Source organism: Harpegnathos saltator, unplaced genomic scaffold (assembly GCF_003227715.2).
Source record: "Harpegnathos saltator strain DR-91 unplaced genomic scaffold, Hsal_v8.6 scaffold599, whole genome shotgun sequence".
In the NCBI taxonomy this organism is placed as follows: domain Eukaryota; kingdom Metazoa; phylum Arthropoda; class Insecta; order Hymenoptera; family Formicidae; genus Harpegnathos; species Harpegnathos saltator.
The window spans coordinates 855,620-881,179 of NW_020230425.1; the positions used below are offsets into that span (position 1 = coordinate 855,620).

Sequence of the window (25,560 nt, forward strand, 5' to 3'; positions counted from 1 at the left end):
AGGTCAAATCAGGTGATCTGGGTTTGGTTATTTTTCTTTTTTTCTAAGTCTTTCTCCATTATTTAATCTTTAATGACTCTGGCTATGTCATTGAATTCGTCATAATAAGGGTTGCAAACATAGGCATTAAAAAAATTAGAATTCCATTAAAAAAATAACTTAACCTTTATTTTACCTTGGCGTTTCTACTCAAAATTAAATTTTTTTATCAAAATGTACCTGCTTTCGAAACAATACAACCTAAAAAAAACGGACCTCGAGATATCATTTAGTTTTCGAAATACCTGACATGTTACATTTGAAATATAATAATTCTGTGTATGTGTCCTTATAACTTCTCTTAAATCCCAGAATTCACATATCTCAGGATTCCATAGACTTATACCGCATGTATCTTACATACGCGAAGCTTCTCGGTAAGTTATCTTGTGGTAAAGCAACTAAAGTTTTTATTGAATTTTGCGATACCAAGAATCCAGGTCAGGAATAAGAAAGAAATGTGAAAATATCTGTAATTTTTGGGAATATCATTTTAGCATTTCACATTGCGCTACCAATCATTTTTAAAGACTGCCATTAGCCCTTCTCTTCCTAAAGTTTGTCAAGCATGAAAGTTTTGCGTCTCGTAACTTGGAAATGTTTTGCGTCGATATTATATAAATATTCCATCGATATCGGGAAGAAAAGATCCGATGTCTTCGAGCCTTATTAATAATATCGATAAGGACAATTCGAGCAACGCGGGTTTATCGCGTTAACGAAAGTAAGTAAAGCGGGTCGCGTCATATTGAAACGTGAAATATGCTAGAGGATCAGCGCGAGAGATGTGTTGACAAAGGTCCTTTTGGCGTGTACTGTACGTAATCAACTTTTTAATTCTTTTTATAACTCAGTGTTATTTCGCTAAGCCGCTTTCGCAAATACACGAAATCGTAAATCAGACAGATGTCCAAATTTTGCTTGTCTTGCTATATTTGCTGAACAGCAAAGCATATTTGTGTGTGTGTGTGTGTGTGTGTGTGTGTGTGTGTGTGTGCACGCGCGCGCGCGCGCGCATACGTGTATCAGGATTTTGCAGATTTTCCAATAGCAAATAATATTCGGCATGTCGCACAGGCTACTCGTTTATCCACGTAGACATAAACAACAAATAGCGTAGTCGCGAGTTGTAATGTAAATCGGACTGGATAAAGTATCGGTATTTGTCAAAGACTAATATTTATTGAAAGATCAGACTCTCGTGCGCGTGCGCGTTGCCGTTGCTGTTGCCGTCACCGCAGAGAATCGAACGTTATTGCGAAATATACCGTCGCGTTATTGTTTTCGATCATTTTACATCCTGCGAAGATACGCTGCATCCAGTCGGCGTCAGCGACTATCGCCATTACCCGCGATAAATCAAACGTGTGCAAAGTCACGGGAGAGAGCTTCGCCGATAGAAGAAATATTCAAAGATAATTGGAATATTCCTGCATCGAGTGAAATATTAGGAAGTTGAATTAATTCTGGTCTTATTTTGTCAACTTTTTATCTTTATTTTAAAGAAATGGTTAAATTTACATCAATTAAAATGTTTTCCGTCGTTAGCTGTGACTTTTCCCCACCTTTCTGGCAACACAGCGATCCCACGACGATAGAACGATTTGTCTTTCGAAGCGATCCAATCAGACATCCATTTTTGCACATCCTCGTAATTATTGAAGTGTGTATCTGTTAAAGCGTGTCGTATCGATCGGAATAGATGGTAATCAGATGGGGTTAGGCCTGCAGAGTACGCTGGATGCGGAAGGATTTCCCATTGGAGCTCTAATAATATTTGTTTAACGATTGAAGCAACATGTGGACGAGCATTATCGTGCAAAACAATCACTTTGCGTCTATTGCAAGGCTATCGTTGGCCTTTTCTGCATCAATTCATCATTCAATTTGACCAATTGTTGCTCAAGTATCGCTCCCCCATAACTGTTTCATTCGGTTTTAGAAGTTCATAGTACACCACACCTTCCATATTCCACCAAATACCAAGAGCATTGTTTTGTGACTGTGAATGTTCCGTTTTGTGTGGATGTTGATGGTTCAATCCATGATTCTTTTGCTTTGGATTATCAAAATAAATTCACTTTTCATCTCCAGTTACAATTCGCTACAAAAAACTCTTTTTTCTGCCTGGCAAGCAAAGACATGACGATATTCAAATGATTTGCAATGACACTTTTACTCAATTCATGTGGAATCTATTTGCCTTCCTTTTGAATTTTTTTCATAGCGTATAAGCGTTTAAAAATTATTGATTTATCGAGTTGAGTTGTTCAGCCAGTTGCTTTCCCGTTTGAGTGGTGTTTTCATTCAATAATGCTAACTCAGAATCTTCAAATGTTTTTGATTGACCAGTACGTTCTTTGTCACTCAAATCGAAATCATCACTTTTGAATCGTTGAAACCAAAATTTACAGTTGAAATACGATGGAGCTTGATCACCATAAGTTGTAACGAGCATTTCACGAACTTCAGTTGCCGATTTTTTCAAATCGAATAAAAAAGTAACGAATGTCGAAAATGCAATTTTGTATGATCTACTTTAGACGCGTATAAACAATGAAACTATCAGTAACAATAGCACACAAACTGTCATACATCATAGAGAAATGTCAAATCTTTCAGTGCTGCCAGATTTCAACATTCGTACTAACCAGTAACTTGTTACTAAAATCATCTATTGCTAGAAACCAGAACTAATTCAACCTCCTAATACATCGAGGAGAAATCACGCTTGCCGCCGATTAACCCTTTAACGCCCGACTTTTTTATAAGTGTTTTAAGAATAAAATTTGAGTTTTCTCGAACTGAGACTATAAATAGTGATAACCAAATAAAATATCAGAATTTTATATCTATGAAAAACTACCTTCTGAATAAATGAGTACATCGAAATTTCCGCTTTTCATTTGTTGGTTTCGTTAGTTTGGTTTTCTTATCGTTCGTGTTTTGTTTATTGGTAAATATGACTTAAATCCTAAAAGTATATACGAAATGAGCAACCTGTACAGAGAGAAATGAAGGGTAATCTATACGACATAACTCTGATAGTCAGCTTGACATTTTTGAGCTGAAACTTTACTATATTTGTGAATGAAGAATGAAGAATGAAGTTATCATTCAGAGCGTCAAGCTTACTATTTCAGAAGAATATCTTATACCATTTAGATAGTCAATCATCCCTTCATTTTTCGTCGCATAAAAAACTGTAGGTCACCAGGTTTCATGAAAATAGGTTGATTTCTTGATTTTCCTATCCACCATATTGGATTCGCCATTTCGAATTTCTGTATTCTTTTAATTTCATATTTTGCATCTGAGAAAGCTTCCAAATATATAACATTATAACAGATACCAATTTATTCATTTATAGTGCACTTCTAGATGTCAGTAACAATGCTAACCATGCCTACTTGGAATTTGACAAAACATGTTATCATTAAAACTGAGCTAAAAACAAACTAAACCGAATCTATATACAATCTATATACCATTTTTTAGAAAAAGAATTCACCTTTACAGTGGTGCAAAGAAAATGAAAATATCTCCTTTTTTGACTAAGTTATGGATTCTTAAATACGTTTCTAGTAACTATAGTCACCAGTAGGCATTAAAGGGTTAAGTTAAAGAAACGCCACCTTTCCGTTCTGCGAAGACGTAACGTCCCGATAAAAAGTAAATGTACTTGATTGTAGGAGGGAACGAAGAGCGAAGCGCGGTGGGAGCTGGCGGGAGAGGGCAGAGGGGGGTGAAGTTAATATCAGAATAACAGCGAGAGAAAAATTAATTATCGAGGTAACGCGGCAGCTGAGTTAAGAGTCCAATCGATATAATTGCACGACGCGAATTTATATTATTTTCTACACGAGAAGAAGATTCTTTATTTCCAATTTCGACGAGATTTCTTCAGTTAAACGAGTACACGTTTTACGTAGGTACACACGAACAAGCGAACTTATTATCCACCTGAAATTGTTGTTGAGAAACAATTAATCCACCTTGTCGAAGTGAATGGCCGACGGCTTGCAAGACGTCGAGATCGCTCGCTCGCTTATTTATGAAATTAAACGGAAGGTTCATTCGGATTTTGCCAATAGTGATGTCGGAAGTTAATGCTAGAGATATTGTCATTTCTAACCGATAAATTTTCCATAATTTTCTGAAACGTCCGACACGTTGAAGGAAGGCTAAGAGGCTCTTCGCGCAAAGATTCGTTGAATGACGCAGTATCAGTTTAAAAGTGAAGAATCTGAAAGTACATTTTCGCCATCTTATGCATTTTTGTTATCGCAAAGATAAAGACATAACGCAAATTTTACGACGGGAGATTTATGCGGTATACGGAGACAATATTGGGAATGAGCAAACATGTCAGAAGTGGTTTGTCAAGTATCGGGCGAGAGATTTCTCTTTGGAAAACATTCCACGTTCAGAGAGGCCTTTCTCCGCTGATGACGAGATCAAACCGATATCTTAAATTAAAATAAACAGCGCAAGGAATCGCCGCGATTCTCCAAAACATTAACTGTGCAACTCATTTAAAGAAACTTGAATACATTAATTGAGATGTGTGGGCGCTTCATAAATTGAGAAAAATCGCTTAAATCGCGTCTTCACTTGCGGCTTGATCTACGACGTAACGAAGATGAGCCATTTTTAAACGTGACGGGCGAAAAATGGATCGTTTGTAAGAAGACTGTGAGAAAAAATCCTGGAGTAAGAGAAACGAGCCTCCATTAGCGCAAACCAAAGCTGGCTTTCGTCCAAAGAAAGTCGCGCTCTGTGTTTGATGGGCTTGGAAGCGAATAGCATACTTCAAGTTTTCAGCAAACAATGAAACTATCGATTTTCATAAACGTTGCCTGCAATTAGGCCAACTGAAAGTAGTGATTGACGAGAAACGCTTGATTCCCAATTGGTGAATCATAAAGGCGCTGTTTTTCGCCATGACAACGCTAGACCACACGTGTGTTTGATGACCGAGAAAGGACTGTTAGTCTTGAGTGGGGGGGGGGGGATATCTTACTTCACCCGCCATGTTTTCCTGACACTGCATTTCCGGATTATGCCTGACACCTGTTCCCTTCGCTTCAAAACAGCTTGAGCAAATTCTGGTGGCCGTCAAAATCCTTCCGGATAACTTCTCTAATGAAAACTCGACTCAATTTTAAAATCACGGGGCTATTTGGATAATAGTTTCATATTATTCAAAACAGTCACGCAGACATTAAAATTACACCCTTAATATGTAGTCGAACTTTAATTGCCGCAAAAGAACCCGAACAAAACACATCTCCCTCGCTTGTTCGTGTTCACTCTGCTCGCATTCATCGCTCTTGATCCCGCAAGACGACCCGCTGGATCTATACACGCGCCTTCATGTACGTATTACACCCAGAATAACCTCGTGTTGACAGAGAGAGAAAGAGGGAATTAATCGTGAGGACGGTCGGGATAGGCAAGAATTTACTGAAGCAAATCCTCCGTGGCGAGCACAACAGAGGCCGAGGCGGGCACAATGACGCGAGTCGTGTCGACGCGCCATCCCGCGAGCAGCTTGGAGTGCACGCTGGACGCATAGACGATCAGCTGCTCGGGAATATTCATCCAGGTCCTGGCGTCGACGGTGAGCGGAGTGTCGGCGAAGTTAACCATGAGCGCCACGGTGGACGCGCCGTGTCGTCGCACCACCCCGAGGATCCTCTCGGTCACCAGAACGATCTGGAGCGTGCCCCGCTCGATGACGGGCTTCCTCTTCAGCCACGCCAGGGACTTGAATACTTTGTAATGCGACACGACCGCGGTCTTCTGCGCCGCCAGATTCAGGCTCTTGTAATTATCGTGGACCGGAAGCCAGGTCTTGCTGCTGCTGGAGAAACCGGCGCTCGTACTGTTGTCCCACTGGAAGGGCGTTCTCTCCGGGTCCCGTGATTTCAGATGATACCTGAAAAGGCGGTGATACTCGAGTTTAGTTGGGCGACTTGGAGACGCATTCGGAGATAGTTGAACTTTCGAAGTGCTCGAAAATCCTTCGCCCTTGGGTTGTTGGCTTCCCGAAGAAGCAAGGTGAAGCAGTCGATAAGAGTAACGGGGAATTCTTTTCGCAGTCCTATTTCTACGCGTTCACCGAATTTTTCGGATCTGAACATAAAATTATGCAACACCAAATTTGAAAGGTTTTGCAACATTTAACATGTGATCCCATTCGATAATCGGCGAAAGAAAATAGCTCGCTTTGCGTAAAAAGAAAAATCCGACGATCAAAATTATTAGTTAACCCTTTGAGTCATACATTTTATTTCCCGGTGGAATGTTTTGAAATGTGATATCTAAGTATCCTCGAGGTCACTGACTACGAATCTGAAGTCAGAATGTTTTAATTTAAAATCGCCGATCCAATATGGCGGACCAATTGTTCAAAAACTTTGGTTTTTCGATAGAATCTATTCGTGTTTCATGTTTAAGTTTTTTTCTGGGTTGCTGAGTACAAAAAGTCGACATTCAAAATGGCGAATTAGAAGATAATAATAACGACCTTAAACTTTTTCAAAATTAGTAATCTTGTCTTTTTTGCGATAGCCAGAAATAACGATAATAACGAAGCGAGTAACTATCTCCATGTTTTTGTTTATTTTTAGTTTTCTTTTTTTTATTTTTATTTGATAAAAAATTAAAATAAAAATAATGTCAGAATCTCAACAATGTATTATAAAAAATGGAGCCTATGAAAAATTGTTTTAAAAATGTGTAAAATACGAAAAATAATATGCTAATTCTCTCTCCTAATGGTTTGTTCACAAATGAATTTTTCTAGAAAGAAAATTCCTCTTTTCATTTTCACTTGTTTCTAGCAAGTTAACAATTAAACATATTTAAGCTATATGCTATTTATTTTTACTTCCTTATGTGCTTCTCAGAGTATATAATAATAATATAGTCGACTATGACTGCTTGAAAGTTAGTTAAATCACAAAATTAGCTTAGTTAGTTAGTTAGTTAAAGTTAATTAGTTAGTTAATTAAAAATCACAGAAATGAAGAAAATTTCTGTGAGATAACGTGTGTTCCGTTTAAAGGCTCAAAGAGTTAATAGAGATTCCTAGAGAGAAATCCCCAAGGAGGATATATGTGTGCAAATATTAGGTAAGGTAGAAAGTTCACGCCGTTTCTGGGTTTCATCATTGTCAAACTACGCATGCGCACACTGTCAATTAAAAGTGTGAGTATGCTTAAACAAAAGTTTATTTAACAGAGAATCCACTGGTGTATAACACTTACGAGAATTAATTATTGCGGAAATTTATTATTCATCTCTATTGATTAAAACAGCGCGACCTTTCTTGGTGACCTAATAATACAGAGTGTCCGGGATCTTTTGGAAACGGAAAATTGTGAAAATTAATCAGATCAAATTGAGAAGAAAAGTCAAGTACCATTTTGCAAACATCACAATATTAAATTATTAACATCTAAAGGCTCTTTTAATTGATAACTTGAAAATTTGCGTACTTATATGCAAAATGGTAAAGGATTTTTCTTGTTCAAAATGACCTAATCTACAATTATATGACGGCTATTGTGCCTAGCGACTAGGTTCGAGATTCAAGGTTCAAATTTCAATATACTTATATCTATCGCTAGACACAATAGCCGTTATATTATTGCAGATCAGGTCATTCTACACAAAAAAGTCCTATATCATTTTGCAAAATGTACGCAAATTTTCATATTATCAATTAAAAAAGCCTCTAATGATTTTCAATCATTAATAACTTGATAACTATTACCATTTTTGCAAAATGGTACTTGACTTTTCTTCTCAGTTTGATCTGATTAATCTTCACAATTTTTCGTTTCCAAAAGATCCCGGACATCCTGTATATGGGTTCGGTGCAGGCGTCCCGAATCTATCGCATTGCGTAACGATACGGAAACACGATTCGTATTCATCGGCGCGGCCGCGAGACGGTACCTCTCGGGGCCTGCGTTGCATCCGGCGGGATCCACCGTTTCCTCGTACGTGAACGGTCGGTCGACCATGCCGATCTCGTCGCCGTTGTAAATCACGCTGACGCCAGGCAAGACGGTCGCCAACATGGACAGCTGGTCGGCTCGCTTGACTCCGAATCGCGAGGCAGCGCGATGGTTGTCGTGATTGCCCACCACCCAATTCGCGACGTAGGCGGAATTGTCAGGCAGATGGTTGATCCAGCGATCGATCAGCAGCTTAAAGTCAGCCGCGTTGGACTTGTTGTTGAGGTCGCTGATCAGCATGAAGTTGAAGGGCACGTTCGAGCCCGACTTGTAGAATAGTATGGTGAGATTGAAGGTCGTGTAGGCCTCGGTCAAGATCATCTTCGTGTCGGCGGCCTTGGAGTGGTCGTCCAGCAGTTGTCGCCACGACTTAAGAACGTCGTAGGTCTCGAGTAGATTCTTCGTGTAGATGTGATCCAGGGTGTCGTAGTCGTCGTCCGGCAGACCGGACACGTTTCTTCGGGGCTCGTCCAGTAAACGGGCGTCCTCGTAGATGTGATTGATAGCGTCGATACGGAAGCCCTCCACTCCGTGATTCATCCAGAATTTCAGCACGTTCTTCATCTCTTGCTGCAGTGCGGCGTTGCGATAGTTGAGATCCGGCTGCCCGACGGCGAATTGGTGCAGGTAATATTGTTTACGCGTCGGATTCCACTCCCAGGCGGAACCCTGGAATACACTCAGCCAGTTGTTGGGCGGCCTCCTGCTGCCGTTTACTATTTTCCCGTCGGACCACACGTAGTACTCGTCATACGGTTTGATCCTTTGGACGCTCTTCTTGAACCACTCGTGCTCATGCGAGCTATGATTCGGCACGAAGTCGAGGATCACTTTGAGCCCGAGGGACTTGGCCTTTGCCACGAGCCGGTCGAAGTCGGCCAAGGTGCCGTAATCCTTGTCGACGTCGGTGAAATTGGCGACGTCGTAGCCAAAGTCCAGCTGCGGACTCGTATAGATCGGTGACAACCATAACGCGTGAGCGCCGATGTCTGCAATGTGCTCGAGCTTGCTCGTGATACCGTTTAAATCGCCTATACCGTCGCCGTTGCTATCCTTGAAACTCCTCGGGTAGATCTGATATACCAGACTGTTCTTGTACCAATCTTTGTTGGCCTTCTGAACCGCCGCTGAGGCGGACAGAGCAACCAGCGCTACGAGTGACATACACAAGCGGAACATCATGATCTGTATCTTCGATCGCCCATGGCGACGTGTTTTTATACCTCGCTACGAGTATCCTTGTAAAAAATTGATGACAAGTGCATTATTAGAATACTAGCATTTTTTGCTGATAAATCCGACCTTATCTCTGTCTATCTTCGGGAGATATCAATTGATTGATATTTACGTGATATTTTGTGATAAGCGATATTTTTGTTTCCAATATAAACTGATATCAAATAGTACTATACGAAGCGTAAATATCTGAGATTTCGCGTCACTATTATAAAAAGAATGGATTACAGAGAATCTAGAAATAAGAAACGACCGCACTAGCTTTCTGTCTTACTTCCAGCTCTTCCGCAAGTTCTTATTGTGTTTGTGCCATATTTTCATGCAGCAGATTTTGCAACTTCTCATCTTCAAATTTTGTTGGCTGACCGGAGCGTGGTTGGTTGTGAAGAAATTACCAAAATCATCACCATTTGTGCAAAAATCATCACTTCAAAAACGTTCAAACCAATTTTGGTACGTGCGATTGGTCACTGCATTTTCACCATAAGCAGCATAAATAATTTTGACTGCTTCAGAAGCGTTTTTGTTTAAATGAAATGCGAAATGCATTTCGAATATGCTCTTTATTGACAGCCATTGTGAACACTTCTGATTATTTGAGGTTACGTGCATCAAATGCCAAACCATATGTCATTTCGAAAAGTTAAATGTCAACACTTTAAAACCGCAAAAGAGCGGGAGAACATTTCAATTTCAAATTTTGCTCCGAGTTATGTAAATTTCATCGGAAAGAATTAATTACTTTCAACCTTATCCAGGGCCTTATGCTTCATCAGGATGGCCCTAGCAATTTTTTGCTCGGGAATGTCATCGTATTGTTCTAATCAAAAAATGACAAAAACGCATTTCATGTATAGCTGTGTACAATAGAATCGAGTAAGTCCCTTGCTTCAATTAAAATAAATAATTGTTCGTATCTCCGACGACACGAATCTCTTGACTTGTGCTTATCAGGAATTTTCTCCTCCACTTTGCGAGTATTGTCTACCCTTAAGATCCTGAAGCTTTTCTTCAAACACCCTGTATATACAGAGTATACGATACGTAGACGTGCAGCGCGATAAGCCAACGCAACATTTGTTCAAGTAATCGTTACTCGAACTTGGCCGCGCGCAATCGATACTGCTCCATAAAACATCTCACGTGTGCCGGCGCCGCGCGTTTCATGTATCGTTCATAAGACAATTTCGCATTTCAAATTTTAGAATAATACCACGCCGCAGATTTCGCCCGCGCTCCATGGAGGCGCCCACGGCGGAACGCTCGCATGCGCCTTGCCCGGTGCATCGACGTGCACAGGAATCGATTTCGCCGCTTTAGAAATTCGCGGAATCTCACGGCGCGCGCGTTATTATAACTCGTTCTCAGACAGGAAGAGATTTGCAGTTTCCTGCGAAAAGCACCGACCTCGTAACCACGCGCCGCGCTGTATAACGCCGGCCTCTAGTCAGCGATAAGATTTTTCGAGCCCCTCTCCCCGGCACGCTCGGTCGCGTTTGAAAAATGGCGAACATCCAGACCCGCACCATCTCGCGTGTGCGAGGCGTTTATGCGTGCTGGCCTCATAACTGCTATCGCGCGCGGCTCTACGCCTAATTATACAGGTGGCTCGCCGCCAGCCGCGCGACTTTCTTACGCGCGGCGCCGCCGCCCGACGACGAGGCGAGGATCAATTTAATCTCCGCACGACCGTCGAGCTTCCTATCGAGAATAAATTCGCCATTATATCGCAAACTATATTGCGGACATTGTTGCACAATTTTTTTTTCTCTTCTCCATCCCGCAGGCCATTTTTCATCCCACCCCCGCCCTCGTCGCGCGCGCGCGAAATATTCGAGAGCGGTATGATAATTTCGCTGCTGCCTCTCTGAAATATTCAATGGCGATACCCGAGCGAGTAAACTTCGTTTCATAATATAATAAAGCACCGTCATTCAACATCCTCCGCCATGAGAAAGTTGCATTGTACAGGACACGGTGATAATCTCGGCACGATCGAAAAAAGAATAATAATTCCTCGCGAGAAAGGAAGCGGCGAGATCGCGGAGTGATGTATTTTCGTTCGTTGAATGAGAATAATGTTGCTATCTCTCTATAACGGTCGCACGGTATAAAGGTCCTTCTTATTCTTATTCGACGCTTGAAAAGGCGCCGACTGAATGGAGCGGGCAACGCACGACGTGCAAACTTGTGCAAACGCGTACGCGCGTCAATGGAAAATTTACATGCTTCACACGCGGATGCCGCATTACACGCGAACTAACACGCACACAGACTCAAATAATTGCATACTTTGAGCTTGCGCGATATATAAACTGTTTCAGAAACAGCTTGCCAAACCTTAAAAGCTCTGAGGTTAGGTTAGGTTAGGAGGATGAACAAAGATCATATTGGGTTGGTATTAGGAAAGTAATTTCGGTTTTTTAAATAAAATTTTTTTAAATGAAGTCTTTTGAAATGAAAATAAAAGATGATATTTTTAATAGAAAGAAAAGTTTTATTCTATTAAGTATTGGCCATTTTGCTCGAACACCTTTTGCCATCTTTGAGGTAATAACATGATCCCTCGTAAAACCTTTGGTCCTCATTGACAAAAGACTGAATTAAGTTGTTTTTGATATCTTCATTTGAATCGAAATTTTTACCATCCAAAGAATTTTAGTGACCGAAACAAGTGATAATCGGATGATGCCAAATCAGATGAATATGGTGAATGCGGTAGCAAATCCCATCCAAGCGCTAACAGCGAGTCATTAAACTTGTGTGAGGTCTGGTGTTGTCATGATGAAACACAACATATACCTTTTCTGTTTGCCAATTCTGGTCTCTTCTGCTTGATGGAATTATTCAATTTCTCCAATTGATAACAATGCACGTTCGAATCAATCGTTTGGTTTGGTAACAGTTCAAAAAAACTATTTCTTTCTAATCCCATCAAACAAAGAGCATCACCTTTTGATAAATATCAGCTTTCGATGTGCTTTGAGCTGGTTCATCACGTCTGCTCCATGATTTTTTGCGTTTAATATTGTTGTACACAATCCATTTTTCATCAGTTATGAGTCCCTTCAGAAATGGATCGTTTTCCTCACGTTTCAACAGCAAATCGCGACGAATCAAATCTCTTTCTTTGAGAACGTGTGAAATCCAAATATCGAACTTTGAAATGAAATCAAGTTGTTCTAAATGCTCATGCACAGCCGAATTCGATAAATTTAATCTCTCGACAATTTTTCGTGTTGTTAAATGACGATTTGTGTCCACCAATGTCTTTATTTGGTCTTCATCAGCCTCAACTGGCCTTCCAGAACGTGATGTATCTTTGAAGTCGAAATTCCCAGAACGAAATTTCGAAAATCAATTTTGACGTTCAGTTACACAACACATCCTCTCCATACACGGAACACACTTTTTTTCTTGTTTGCGCTGCCTTTTTGCCTTTACGGTAATAAAATAGCAAAATATGACGAAAAATGCTCACACTGGTTTTCTATTTTTGATGCGACAAAACCAACTTGACAGATTCCAAAACAATTTTTTATAATGAAGCTTGAAATATGCGTTGTAAGAATGTAAAATAATTTTCTGGTTTAGAATGAAGTTAACTGCTCAAAAAAGCAACTAACATCATCTATTTGAGAAGACCGAAATTACTTTCCGAACAACCCAATATAAACATGTGTTCAGAAACGCTTCTCTTTCAAGTTGCAGACAAGTTTTTATGATAAATATGTAGAATACTGGTATCAGCTTCGATTTCTCTGATCTTCTTATATGTTATCAAAGACATGTTCTAGAATAAAGTCCTACAAGTTTTAGATGGCGGTCACCTTTTATAGAAGAGTTACGAACAAAAAAAGTTTGAGGAAATAAACATACTTATGAACAGCAAGTGGAGTATATTTCTTAAATATTTCGCTTTGTTCATAACTTTTTTTTATAAAAGGTGACCGCCACTTAAAATTTGCAGGAGGTTACTTTGAAACACAGTACATATGAGCGGGGGAGGAGCAGAGCCACATCCCCTCCCCAAAAGAATCCTAACCTAACCTAACTTATTATATCTTTATTTATTGTTAAGTATTGTTGAAAAGATCCCCTTAAAACCTACAACACCTATCTACATGCATATGATAACACCTAGCTACAAGATATAATAAGTTAGGCTAGTTAACAAATCTTAAGAGAACTTTTTCAGGTTAGGTTAGGATTTTTTTAACGAGGTGGTGAGAGGAAGAGACGGAGTTCCTTCCCCGCTTATATATACTGTTTAACATTTTTTAACGTACATTATGTTAGAAAAATAGGTTCTATCTGTAAAACTTTCCTTTTCAATAACCTTTTAATAAGCAATAAGCAATGGTTAACATATTTATCTGTCTAAGATTACATTTATTAATGGTGTTAAAAACTCACAATACTACGGACTTGTCGCACACAGGTATGCTTATTCCCTCAAACTTTTTTGTTCGTAACTCTTTTATGAAAGATGACCGCCATTTCTAAAACTTGCAGGAGGTTACTCTGGAGCATGTGATCCTTGATAACATAAGTGGAAATCAAAGAAATCAGAACTGATACCAGTATTCTACATAATTACCGTTTTAAGCACATTTCTCCAGCACATTTCAGTCGCACTACTCGAGAATCTTTGAATAATAACAGGATGGATTGGTAGAAGAGAAGCCATTGCTTGTCCTGCACGATCTTCCGATTTGAACTCCTTGGATTTTTATTTATGGGGACATCTTAAGACTCTCGTTTATGAGACTCCTGTTGCTGGAAGCGCTCCAAAATCGTATTATCGCTTTCTATGATAAGGTACGAAATACTCCGGGGATTTTTTAACGTCTCCGACGATCCATGAGACATCGATGCGAGACGTGCATTGATGCGGAAAAAAATTGTCTCTAACAATTTCTTTCACGAAATGTTCTCACCAAGGTCTGTTGTGAATAAAAAAGTATTTACAACTTGGAGAAGAAGCGTTTCTGGACCCATGTTTACATAACTTTCTTCATCCTTACAATAAGTAGAATAAACTATTAAAGAGAGAGCTACCTATTTCTGGAACACCCTGTAATTGAAAGGTAATTCCTATGACACACATACATAAATATAAAAGTACAAGCAACTTGTCTTTATTCATAGAAGACGTATAGACCTGGAATATTGCTATCTATCGTAGTCTCTTATCCGGCTTCTCTTCTATCTAGAAAGTCTTGACAAAAATGGCATCCTTTGAAAATCTGTATTTTCCTCCATTCGGCATTGTCGAACGCTACGGGACGTCCCATTCTCTCCGGAGAGGAGACCTGCATTTCGCGATTCTTTCACATATTCCGTAGCAATGTTCACGTTTAAAACTAAGCGCTCGTGTTCCTCCCTCTTTCTCTTTCAGTCAATAACGTTAGAAGACAAAACGGACGTTTATACGTGGAACAATAAAGCGTGAGGGCGCGTTCGCAATGAGTAGCATGCTGGCAATTTCGCGCGATCGCGTCCGGCTGCTGTCAAAATTTGCGCTCGATCCCGGTCGCATCGAAAAATTCAGGCGCAAGAGAAAAACTCTCGAGTCGAGAGTGAAGCTGTTTAAAGCGCGACGTGAAAATCGTGGCTTCTCCCGCGGTGCGAGCGTGAAAAAGTAATAGAGCGACAACGTGTAAATTGGCCGCAGATTAAAAGCGCGGACTTTAAAGAACACCGCGACCGACGCGAAAAAGCGCGTTCCGCGGAATAATTTACAGTTGCGAATGCGGCGACACAGTCGGGAGATATTAGCGTCAGCAAGAATTCTCATACGGTCGCCAGCCGGCCAACGGGGGGGGGGGGGAGCTTTGTCTCCGGCCGTTATTTATTCGGGGTAATTTTCTTTCGTGGCTTATGGCCAACTTAATTCATTCATTATCTGGACGGACGAACGATAAAGACAATTTCGCCGAGATGATACATCATTCTCGTTAAAGTTGTCATTCCCGCTGTTGACCCGCGCGCACCGGTTCCTGAAATTTATCAAAATTCCCGTTTCGCCCGGTGACGTTATTTATCAGCGTTTCCCTCGCCTCCGCGAGATATTTCGACGCAGCGCGGACGCTTCGTCTTCATTCGATTAACCTTATGAAGCGCGCGTACGCCTCCCTGACGCGGCGCGCTACGTATCAATTTATTTCCGACGTAGCGCACAATACGCACTGTGACACGTTAATCCTCGCGAAATTCTCACGGAGATCCAGCCACGCAAGCGTTGCATCCCCGAGCCAAAAATTGTTAAGGCCATCCTCATGAAGCATAAGATCCCAATGAGGTTGCAAGTAGGATGCCCTAAACAGAGATGCCTCATTATTATAATACTATATCAGACCCTGGAGGAGATGGATTTTTTAGGAATACCTTAGATTTTACGAAATAAGGCTTTGATAGGAAAAAGATGAGAAGGACCTTAGAAGGATTTTTTAGAAACGCCTTAGACCTAATAAATAAGGTTTTGATAGGAAAAACTGAGAAGGGTCTTAGAAAAATTTTTTAGGGATGCTTTAGATCTAATAAATAACCCGAGTAGAAATCAAATACGGCAATTTTTTATGCCTGATATGGCATGAATAGGCAAGTCATAAAAAGGCATTTCGAGTGGTCCTTATCCGGTCGGAATGTGATAATTGTCTTGCAATATTTTCCGGATTATATCAGCAATGACGTCATTATTTGGATGCCTGATTGGTCCTGATGGACATTAGATCAGGCTTCTCGATTTCAGACAATTTTATCAGGGCATTATGCAGCAGTGTGTTTCACTCCATATTACGTGCCGGATTTGATAAAGTTATCCAGGCCCTAATTGAAGTTTGGAAGCCAGATAGGGTTTTAATACGACCTTGGGACGATGTTCTACTCGGGAAGGCTTTGATAGAAGGATGGATAGAGGCTTTGATAAAGGCCTTGGAAAAATTCTTTTACACTGAGATAAAATTGTATTGAAATTAAACAAATCTTTGTTCGAATACGACTGTGAATACATTTATTTAAATTAAGCAATTATTTTCTAAAATTCAACAAGAAGGTTTATATTCAGAACTTCTACATTTCATTTTAGAAATTAGTCGCTTAATTTGAATAAATTTATTCACATTCATATTCAACAAAGATTTGTTTAATTTTAATACAATTTTTTCTCAGTGTAGGGATGTCTTAGATTTTACGAAATAACACTTTAACATGAAAAACTGATGTGGGCCTTAGAAGGATCTTTTAAAGATGCTTTAGATATCAAGCTTAATTGTTATAGAAATCAAGTTTTATTACAGAAAATTAATAAAATTTGAAACGTGTAATAAAATTGTCATAGTTTAGTGTTGTTTTAGTAGGTACGCTCTATCTGGTTCTTTTAAAGATTTTTTAATTATACCGCAATTAAAAACAAACTTTATTAGTTTTATTAGTTTGCCATATTCATTAGTTTCTTCCAGAGATTTTTCCAGTATTGCCTTTGTTTTAAAATGCAACAAACTTTAATAAAAACTGTAATAGGATTTTTATGTGTAAAGAATGCTATATTTTATTATAAAGTATGCTATATTTTTAAAATAAAAAATTTTTGTTATATACTAACAAGGTTATAAAGAAATAAAGAAATTGCAGTCTAAATTTCTTGGAATGAAAAGAACGAATATTTTTACTCAAGCAATAATAAAAATATTTCTTTATAAGGCCCTATTAATATTGCCTTACAAGACCCTGTTGATATTATCTTATAAGGCCCTTATAATATTGCCTTATAAGGGCCCGTTAAACCCGTTAATTTGTTACACATCTTGTAGGGCCTTTGCCTTTCTATCCTTACGCCGATAAGTGTTAGAGAAAAATAATCAGGCCCTTACCAGAGCCTTATTAATTTTTTTACTCAAGTCGGTGTCAACGGAAAAGAGCGAGCTGTTGACGACGAGCGAGCGTCCCGCCATTGCGAAGGGGAGGCAGAACGCGCGCGTAGTGATTTCAGCGATCTCTCAAAAAAATGATAACCGCTCGCTCGAGAGCGGCAACACCGGCGACAGCCAATTTCCGTCGTTCCCGCTGCCATCATTTCATTAAGGCGGCTTCGCGTAATCGGAGCCCGAGCTCGATTTACCAAGGTGCGACGACGCGCGACGGCCGACGAGTCGATCTGCAGAGCGATGGGACCCGAGGAAGCTTCTCGCTAGTTGCGCGCGATTATTTCGCGAAGACCGCGGTCGCGCGACGTGGGCAGGAAGTGGCACGGCCGATGTAACGAGGCACCATCTTATGTCAGCCACCCTCGGCGCGATGAGGTAATCAAACAAGCCCCTCACAGTTTGCGGCCGTAATTAACTTCCCAGGTTATTAGCCCTCATTCGCGGCGTTCACGCGCCCCGCCAGCTCCCGGCGGCTTTCTCGCCGCTGCCGTCGAGTCCTGCCCGTCCGTCCAGCTGCATCGGCAGGTTTATCCCGCGAGAACTTTCGCAGAGAAGAATGTTCTCGCCGGGAGTTGCCGTCGGGAATTCGACGGAAGCGCGGAAACTGACTGCGACTGTTCGCTGGGAGAAAAGACGACGGGCGCGTTCGCTGCAAAAATGTCCCATGCCTGCGTAACGGCCGGTCGTCGTCGTCGTCGTCGTCGTCGTCGTCACATCGCATTTTCCCGAGATTCCGGATTGATCACAGCCTCAATTTCGCTCCCACTCGAAGCGGCCTTCTAGCGAGATCGCGCGAAATCTTCCGCGAGATTTAAGGGACGAAAATAAGCCCGCGGGATTTTTCAGTTCCTTCAGTTTCGACGACTGCTCGAGGAGAAGGGCGCAGCTCCGCGTGAGGAGAGTATCTCTTACTTGCGTTCGTATGGCGGCGGGGGCATCTGTTGCGTCTGCAGACGATCGTCGACGTGCTGGCGCATTCTTTCGAAATTCGCGGCATTCCTCCCGTTTGCGGCGTGAACTTTCGTATCTCGATTTCGGGGTATCTCGAGTGTATTTCGTCAGGTAACTTCGGATGCGCTCGAAGAGAGGAACTCGCGCCGGCTCTCGGTACCTCTAATGCAATTTCGCAGGATTCTTAGCGGCGCATTCCTCCCACGTGACTTGCTCCTTCGGCGGAGAAAAGTGGGAAACTTGCGGATGATTTGACGAATCGATGGCCTCTCGGGCGCGCGCCGGGAAACACAATTGCGCGATGCTCGTGTCGATTATTGTGAAAGTTGGCCGGAGGTTGCGAATATTTAGCAGCTCCGGTCCATATTAATTATCGACGTAATAAATATTGCGCGAGCAAGTAGCTTAATTGAACAAACGCGCGCGAATGTTCTTTGTGCGAGGGCGCGAGTGCGGCGCATGGTTGCAAATTGTAATTTTACGCGAATTAATCGACAAACGCGCGCCGCCAGTGTTTTGGAAATACAAAGAAGTACACAGAATTTGGCGAATTCAGTAGGATGCGCTCTCGCCTAAACGAGCGATTGCGCGCTTCCGTTGTCAATTTTTCGCGTCGCGGTACGCATGCGAACGCACGTTCGCGCGCGACTTGTCGCCGCCGAGAGAGATCCGCCAGAGCGTTTTTCCGCCCGGCATGATGACGCGTCGATGCAAACCGACTGTAAACACAATGCACTCCACGCGGTAACAACGTTTAAGGGCCGACAGTATTAGCTCTTTCGCGAGCCCGTGCTATTGTACGTCGCGATAATGGAACGCGTTATACGTCCGGCAATTAGCGCGCTCGCGCAATTTACGCATTCTCGCGAGAACGCGATACATACAGAAAACTATTCGGTTGGTATAACTGAATTTCGGTTACGACAACCGAAACTTTCCGTTCCTCAGGAATCGACTGGAAATTCAGTTGCAACGCGAGAAAATTTTCGTTAGCAAAGGGTCCTGTTGTCCCACAGATACAAGAGAGGTCTGAGAAATTTTGGACCAACCAATTTGTAAAAGTAGAACAGATGAAACTGAACAATAAAGTCATAAAAAATTTTCCGAGAGTCGCAATAGTTATTGAGTTATTAACTAAAATGTCTGGGCCAATGAGCGCACGGGAAACGGCAGGCCAGACGTAGATTGCTGCGAAAGTTTTTAGAAAATGTATGAAAAAACATAAATTAGTGGGCATAAATAACTTTACTGTTTTTTAAAGTAGTCGCCTTTAACCCTTTGAGGTATAGTGGTAAGTATACTTGGTAAGTATACCTATTTATTCTCACATTTTCATGAAACATTTCATATTTGAGGAATTCTTGTCGGGTTTCTTGCGTTTTTTAGCTTCTTATATGATATAGAAACATACATGAAAGATTGAAAAATGTTTTGCATAAGTTGTTCATTTATTATAAATAAACAAAGTGTGAGAAATATACATTTTTACAGAAAAAAATCATTTTCCACGAACTACGAATGAATTTGCTCAATATCAAGATTTGGGGGTTTTTTGGGTCGCTGATTACGAATGTGAGGTCCAAATACCAAAATTAATTTTCCAAGATGGCGGATTCATGATGGCGGATCATAGAATTTTTATTAAATTAGCTAAAATTGTACTCTGGTTAGTTTTTGAGGTTGCTGATTACGAATCTGAGGTCTACATTTTGAAATTCATTTTCCAAAATGGCGGATTCCAAATGGCGGATCATAGAATGTACATAAAATTAGCTAAAATTATACTCTGATTAGTTTTTGAGCTCGCTGATTACGAATCTGAGGTCCAAATTCTAAAATTTATTTTTCAATATGGCGGATCATAACATTTTTATATGATTAGATGAAATTGTATTTTGGTTAGCTTTCAAGGTCACTGATTACGAATCACGTATGTCACCGAAATTATCGCGATTTTTCATTTTTGCGTCCGCCATCTTGGATCCGTCATCTTGAATTCGAAAATCTGATAACAGATTCGTCATTAGCGATCCCAGAAACCCCGTATATAAATTTTCATGTGATTCGGATTTTTTAAAAAATACGTGCCTCAAGGGATTATGATCTATACACTTTTGCATGCAGTCGAACCAATTCTGGAAACATTTTTTCCATTCAGAACTGAGTATCTCAGAAATGTGCTGAGTAAACGCGTCAACTGCCCAGGTGTTGAGAAATACTCTTCACGCGTTTTATTTTTGACAAACGGGAAAAAAGAAATCACAAGGTTATAAATGGGCTCAGGACTATATGGGTAATGAGATATTAATTCCACGTTTTTCGCCTTCAAATATTCAATTGTTTGACCGACTGTGTGAGAGCTCGCATTGTCATGATGAAGGATGATGCAACGATTTCGATTTGTTTTACGCAATTCATCGATGACTTCTGGCAAACAAATTGTTGTATACCAATTAGCATTAACAATCCTTCGATCCTTTAAAGCAACAGTAGCCACATGACCAGTAATTGAGAAAAATGCAGCGATCATTTTTTTGAAGCACTGCGAGAACAAACAACTTTTGTTGTTTTTAGGCTCATCTTGGAACACCCAAACTGATTGACGTTTAGTTTCGGGCTCGTAGGAATAAATCCAAGTTTCATCATCAGTTACGATGTTATAAACGGAATTCGAAGCACCTCGGTTGAATTTCTTAAGCATTTCTTTGCTCCATTTGACACGAGCCTTTTTTAAGCTTCGGTCAAATTGTGCGGAATCCAACGAGCACGAAGCTTTTAGTTGGTCCAAAATTTCTCAAGCACCCTGTATATTCGCTCACCTGAACTGAACATTAATGTTGTTTAATGTTGTCAAAGGATAAACAGAGCATTCTTGCGTACGTAAATAGAAGGGAAAAATGCTTGCGCGTGAATGGCCAGGTTGAAGATCGCATCATTTTCAACGCGACCGCATCGTTCAACATCTTCAAGCGAGTCTTTTCTCTCACGGTAACTGAGATTTCGTGTCTCTTTACATATGTAGGATCAGTTAATTTTTTAAAATGGCGTAATATTTCTTTATCGCGACGTATTTATCCTTTGACTATCATGAAGCAGGCACTTGCGAAGCGGACTCGCGAGGTTAGGTTCAACTGTTTTTAGATAGACACAAATGAACACGCGCGCTGCTCATGATTTATCGCTGGCGTTTCTCGCGCGATATAAAAACATTTCGTTCGACTGTTAGACGTTGCGAAAAAATACAAATCGTCAGAATATACCGACGAGCGAATTGTGTAGGTTCTCGCATGTTTTTGACTGATCGATCACGAGATTGAGGAGTGTTCGTGTATATGATTGGTTACACTGATAAAGGATGAATAATGTATGCCGTTTCTTTTTATATACAGCTAATATTGCTGAAACGAGAAAACAACGAGGAGGAACAAACAACAGCTAGCCACGGCCAAAGGGGAAAACGACGAGAACAGAATAGCGAGAAAGATAGACACGATTTTTGGTTTCGATTTCGATATTCGAAAAGTAGAACGCGGCGAGTTTTTCGTATGAGGGCTGATACGTAACAAGTTTTCTTCTTCTTCTGTATACGCATCTAATTTATTAACTATATAAGATATAGGATAGAAATTTTGTATATCGTTTACATTTCTACTTCGTGAAAGTGTGATTTCTCCTGACGGTACAATTCTACACGTATATGATACAAAAAGCGCTTGCGCGGTCGGGTTAAGATTCGCACTATCATTAGCAGTGTCATCAACTTCTTCAGGCAAATTTTCTCACCCGCGGTAAATGAGATTTCGTTTCTCTTTACATGTACGATATAGTTCCGCGCCTTCTGCGAGAACAATCGAATACATCTAATAGTTATCAAACTCTGTTGCGATAACTATTAGATGTATGCAAAAGTTTTAGTCTTTTTTGCTTTCTAATATAATTATTTTAAATTGAAATATTTTCTCGTGCTTTTGTAAGTTGGTATCGAACTTTCTAAACAGCCGTTTATTATTGTTCATTGGCCCAACATAACCTTAAAAATAACAGTTGATACAATGAGCGACGAGAAACTTATATCGACACTGCATTCGATATGAATTTCAGCAAGAAATTTCCAGCAAAATTGATCTTGAACTTCCTAAAACGTCATTCATATATATTTACGATTCATTGGTGCACATAACCTCAAAAACCTCAAAAACTGAATTTCCTGTAGCTTCTACTTAGCATTACTGAATATTCTTCTGCGTTAAGCAGAAAGTTTAACGTTAACGAATACGTGACGAACGCGCCGCTAAATATTTGTCGAACTCGCGCGCGCAAGTAATTCAGCAACTCCGACTTTAATTCCGTAATGTAATCGATGTTACAGTAACCTCCCCTTCTCCTTGCCCCCCGCTAGCGCGTTCGGTGAGCAAGTTGAAGGAGTTACAGAGAGAGAGCTAAAGAGAGGGATATTTCTGATTTCCTCTCATGTCCGCTATAAAACCAGAGACGTGACTTTGCGACCAACAACTCGCTCGCTCGGCTCTCGCACTGTCGGCGGAATGAGAGAGACAGAGAGGGAAAGATAGAGAGAGAGAGAGAGAGAGGGAGAGAGAGAGAGAGAGAGAGAGAGAGGTCTCTCTTTCTCTCTATATATATATACCGGGCTGGTCTTTAAAACTTTGCTGGGGCGCAAACGGACGGATACTTCGCAGAGGCGAGCGCGCCGCGCGACGTAAGTAATTCAAAGCCGCGGATCAAGTTTTGGCGGGGTAAGAAGAGAGCAGGGGCGAGGCAGGGAGAAAGGAGGAGATCCTTCACTCGTTCGTGCCTCCTCCTATTTTTTCTTTCCTTCCTTTCGTTTTTTCTTCTTATAATTATGCCGTTCGCGCCAACAAAGCGCGGTGGAGTCCGCGCTCGTCGTCTCTTTCCGTCCGTGAAATCCGGGAAGTCTCTCTCGGTCGACATCGTCGTCGTCGTCGTCGTCGTCGTCGTCGGCATCCTTTGAAAACTTCGCCGAGTCCCGATGTAAACGACTCCGAGGCGCTGTCTGGCACCTCATTACACAGCTACCGCGCGCACTCTTCCCGCCCCGTAAAGGGAAGCCGGAAACTCTCGCGAGACGGGCGACGTGAGACGACAGACAGACAGATAGAATGGCCCGCGGAAGGCTCCCTCCCTCCCCCGCCCTAGGCTCTCTCGTGAGTCTCGCTCCGTGTGAAGACGCCGACGGGAAGCGATCCGACGCGAGGCGAATGAGGCGGTCCGATAACGCGCGTCGAATGCAATCCCAGGATTCCCAGGATGTAACGTTTATCGCGCTCGTACGCGGAAGAACGCGACGGCGAGAGGGTGAAGGGAAGAGTGAAGAAGGCGAAAGGGGACAAAATGAGAAGGGATGTGCGTGCATGGCGCGCAGGCGCGCCGCGGAACGCCGCCCGATCGCCCGGAGAATCGCGCTCCCCGTCGATACTTTGCCGAGCGATTAACCATTCGGATTCGATTACGACGGGGAATCTCGTCGAGGCGCGTGCGAGCCTTCAGGAGCGCCGCCGCGAGTCTGATCCGAGCATGATCGATTCGAGGGGAGCGCGCGAGATACTCATTACCCGCGAGGAGCGTCTCCGCGCGCGTGAGCGCGCGCGAGCGGCGGAGGAGGGGAACTAAGGACGTTGCATTTCGCGCGAGAGAGAGAGAGAGAGTGAGGCGGGTCCTCGCCGTCGAGTCCCACTCGTTCTTCAACCCTTCGACGACGACGAATGGAAATAACCGATAACACTGCCGGAATGTGCGCCCGCGCTCGCGCTGAATAGTCGCGCGTGTTTACAGCCCGAGGCGCAGGGAAACCTCTTTCATCCGCGACGATACGAGCGAAGTAGAGAAAGAAGAGGGGGGAGGGGCGAGAGAAAGAGAGAGAGAGAGAGAAAGAGAGAGGGTCTGAAACCTGCGGATAAGATCGCGGACTGGAGCCTCGCGTGAATCGAGTCACCAGGGCGATAGGACGCCCGGCGGAGGATCGCGCTTTAAGCCAGCCGCCCCCGCGATTCTTTGTGTCTTGGCGCTCGCTTGTCGACCCGGGGAGCAAGAAGAAGAACGGCTCGAGGTGGGAGAGAGGTGCAGAGCGGTAAGGCCGGGATGCGATATATAGATGAGCCGGTGTGACGGTGGAAAATGTTTCACGGCTCCCGGAGGATCGAGCCATTCACACGGCGATGTGTGTGCGCTCGCTTATCTGCACGCTCGGGAGCGCGCCGCGGAGCGCAACAACGAAATGTTATTACATCAATCCGAGCGTTTCATTACGAAGAGCCGATTGAGCCGGGGCTTCTCCCGGTGACGCGCTTTGCAATCCGCTCGCCGCTCGCTCGCGTCGCTGCGCCGGCGGAAGGATCGGCGGGATGCATAAACCGCCCTCGGCGGAGGCATTCTCCCCCGCTGCGATGCGCCTCGTGCGCGTTACAGCTGTATCAACGATGAAATATCAGTCGGACGCGCGCGGAAAGCCAGAAAGAAAATATTTCCCTCGCGTCGCGCCGTAGCTCTTTTTTCTCTCCCTTTCTCTTTTTTTCCCTTTTCGTGCGACAACGCACGCACGGCAGCGATGACAATTTCGTAGCGACGCGATTGAAATTTTATACCGTCGCGCTGCATCCGCAGCGGTACCGCCTACGACGTGTCTTTATTGATACACGTTGATGCCTACGTGAGGAATCGCGACCGACGTTGCATCAGCATGGAGAACAGCATGGAGAACAAACCGGTCTGCGGATGTCGGGCCGTTTGGGAGGTTCGAGTCGATTTCCGATTCTTCTTCGACAGCGCATCGGACGACTTGCGCGATAGAGATGTACAGGGTGTTTTGGGAGTAGGTGGCCAAACTTTAAGAGCATGTCACGCGAGTCATTGATAGGGCGCATTCACACCTAGGCAGAAAAACAGAAAGCAGAAAAGCAGCAGCCCATCATAAATGGCGTTGACAGTCTGTCTCTCTCTTGCGAGGGTTTTTTTCTCTATCACTCTCTTGGCTTCTGCTGTTCTGCTTTCTGCTTTTCTGCCCAGGTGTGAATGCGCCCATAGGGAGGATTCACATCTGGGTAGAAAAGCAGAAAGGCAGCAGCCAATCAGAACTTGCGCTGATAGTCTGTTCTTCTCTTGAGACAGAGACAGAAGAAAAGGACAGACTATCAGCGCGAGTTCTGATTGGCTGCTGTCTTTCTGCTTTTTACTTTTCTGCTCAGATATGAATCTTCCTTAAGGGCGCATTCACACCTGGGCAGAAAAGCAGAAAGCAGAGAGGCAACAGCCAAGAGAGCGACAGAGAGGGAAGGATTCTCCAATAAAAATTTTCGTTGAAGAGATTCCCCGTTATTTTCGAATTCAAAAAATTTTAATTA

General features: G+C 42.3%; 2 protein-coding genes across 7 annotated transcripts in view; one reads left to right on the top strand and one right to left on the bottom strand.

Annotated features, from left to right (window-relative positions):
• LOC105184630 (protein artichoke) overlaps positions 1 to 25,560 on the top strand; it is a 168,529-nt gene that overhangs the window by 78,312 nt on the left and 64,657 nt on the right. The gene's annotated exons all lie outside the window — the stretch shown is intronic.
• Hbg2 (alpha-glucosidase) lies at positions 4,166 to 9,274 on the bottom strand. Its single transcript, XM_011143523.3, has 2 exons — positions 8,008 to 9,274; positions 4,166 to 5,980 (listed from the first exon to the last, which is right to left on the bottom strand). The coding sequence occupies exons 1-2, from the start codon at positions 9,249 to 9,251 to the stop codon at positions 5,503 to 5,505; spliced, it is 1,722 nt and encodes a 573-aa protein (XP_011141825.2). The 5' UTR covers positions 9,252 to 9,274; the 3' UTR covers positions 4,166 to 5,502.

Bases quoted from the DNA above. Each gene is read 5' to 3' on its own strand.
- Hbg2 (XM_011143523.3), bottom strand. From the start codon at position 9,251: ATGATGTTCCGCTTGTGTATGTCACTCGTAGCGCTGGTTGCTCTGTCC. The intron at 5,981-8,007 runs GTACCGTCTCGC...CCGCCTTTTCAG, and splicing joins TGCAACGCAGGCCCCGAGAG to GTATCATCTGAAATCACGGG.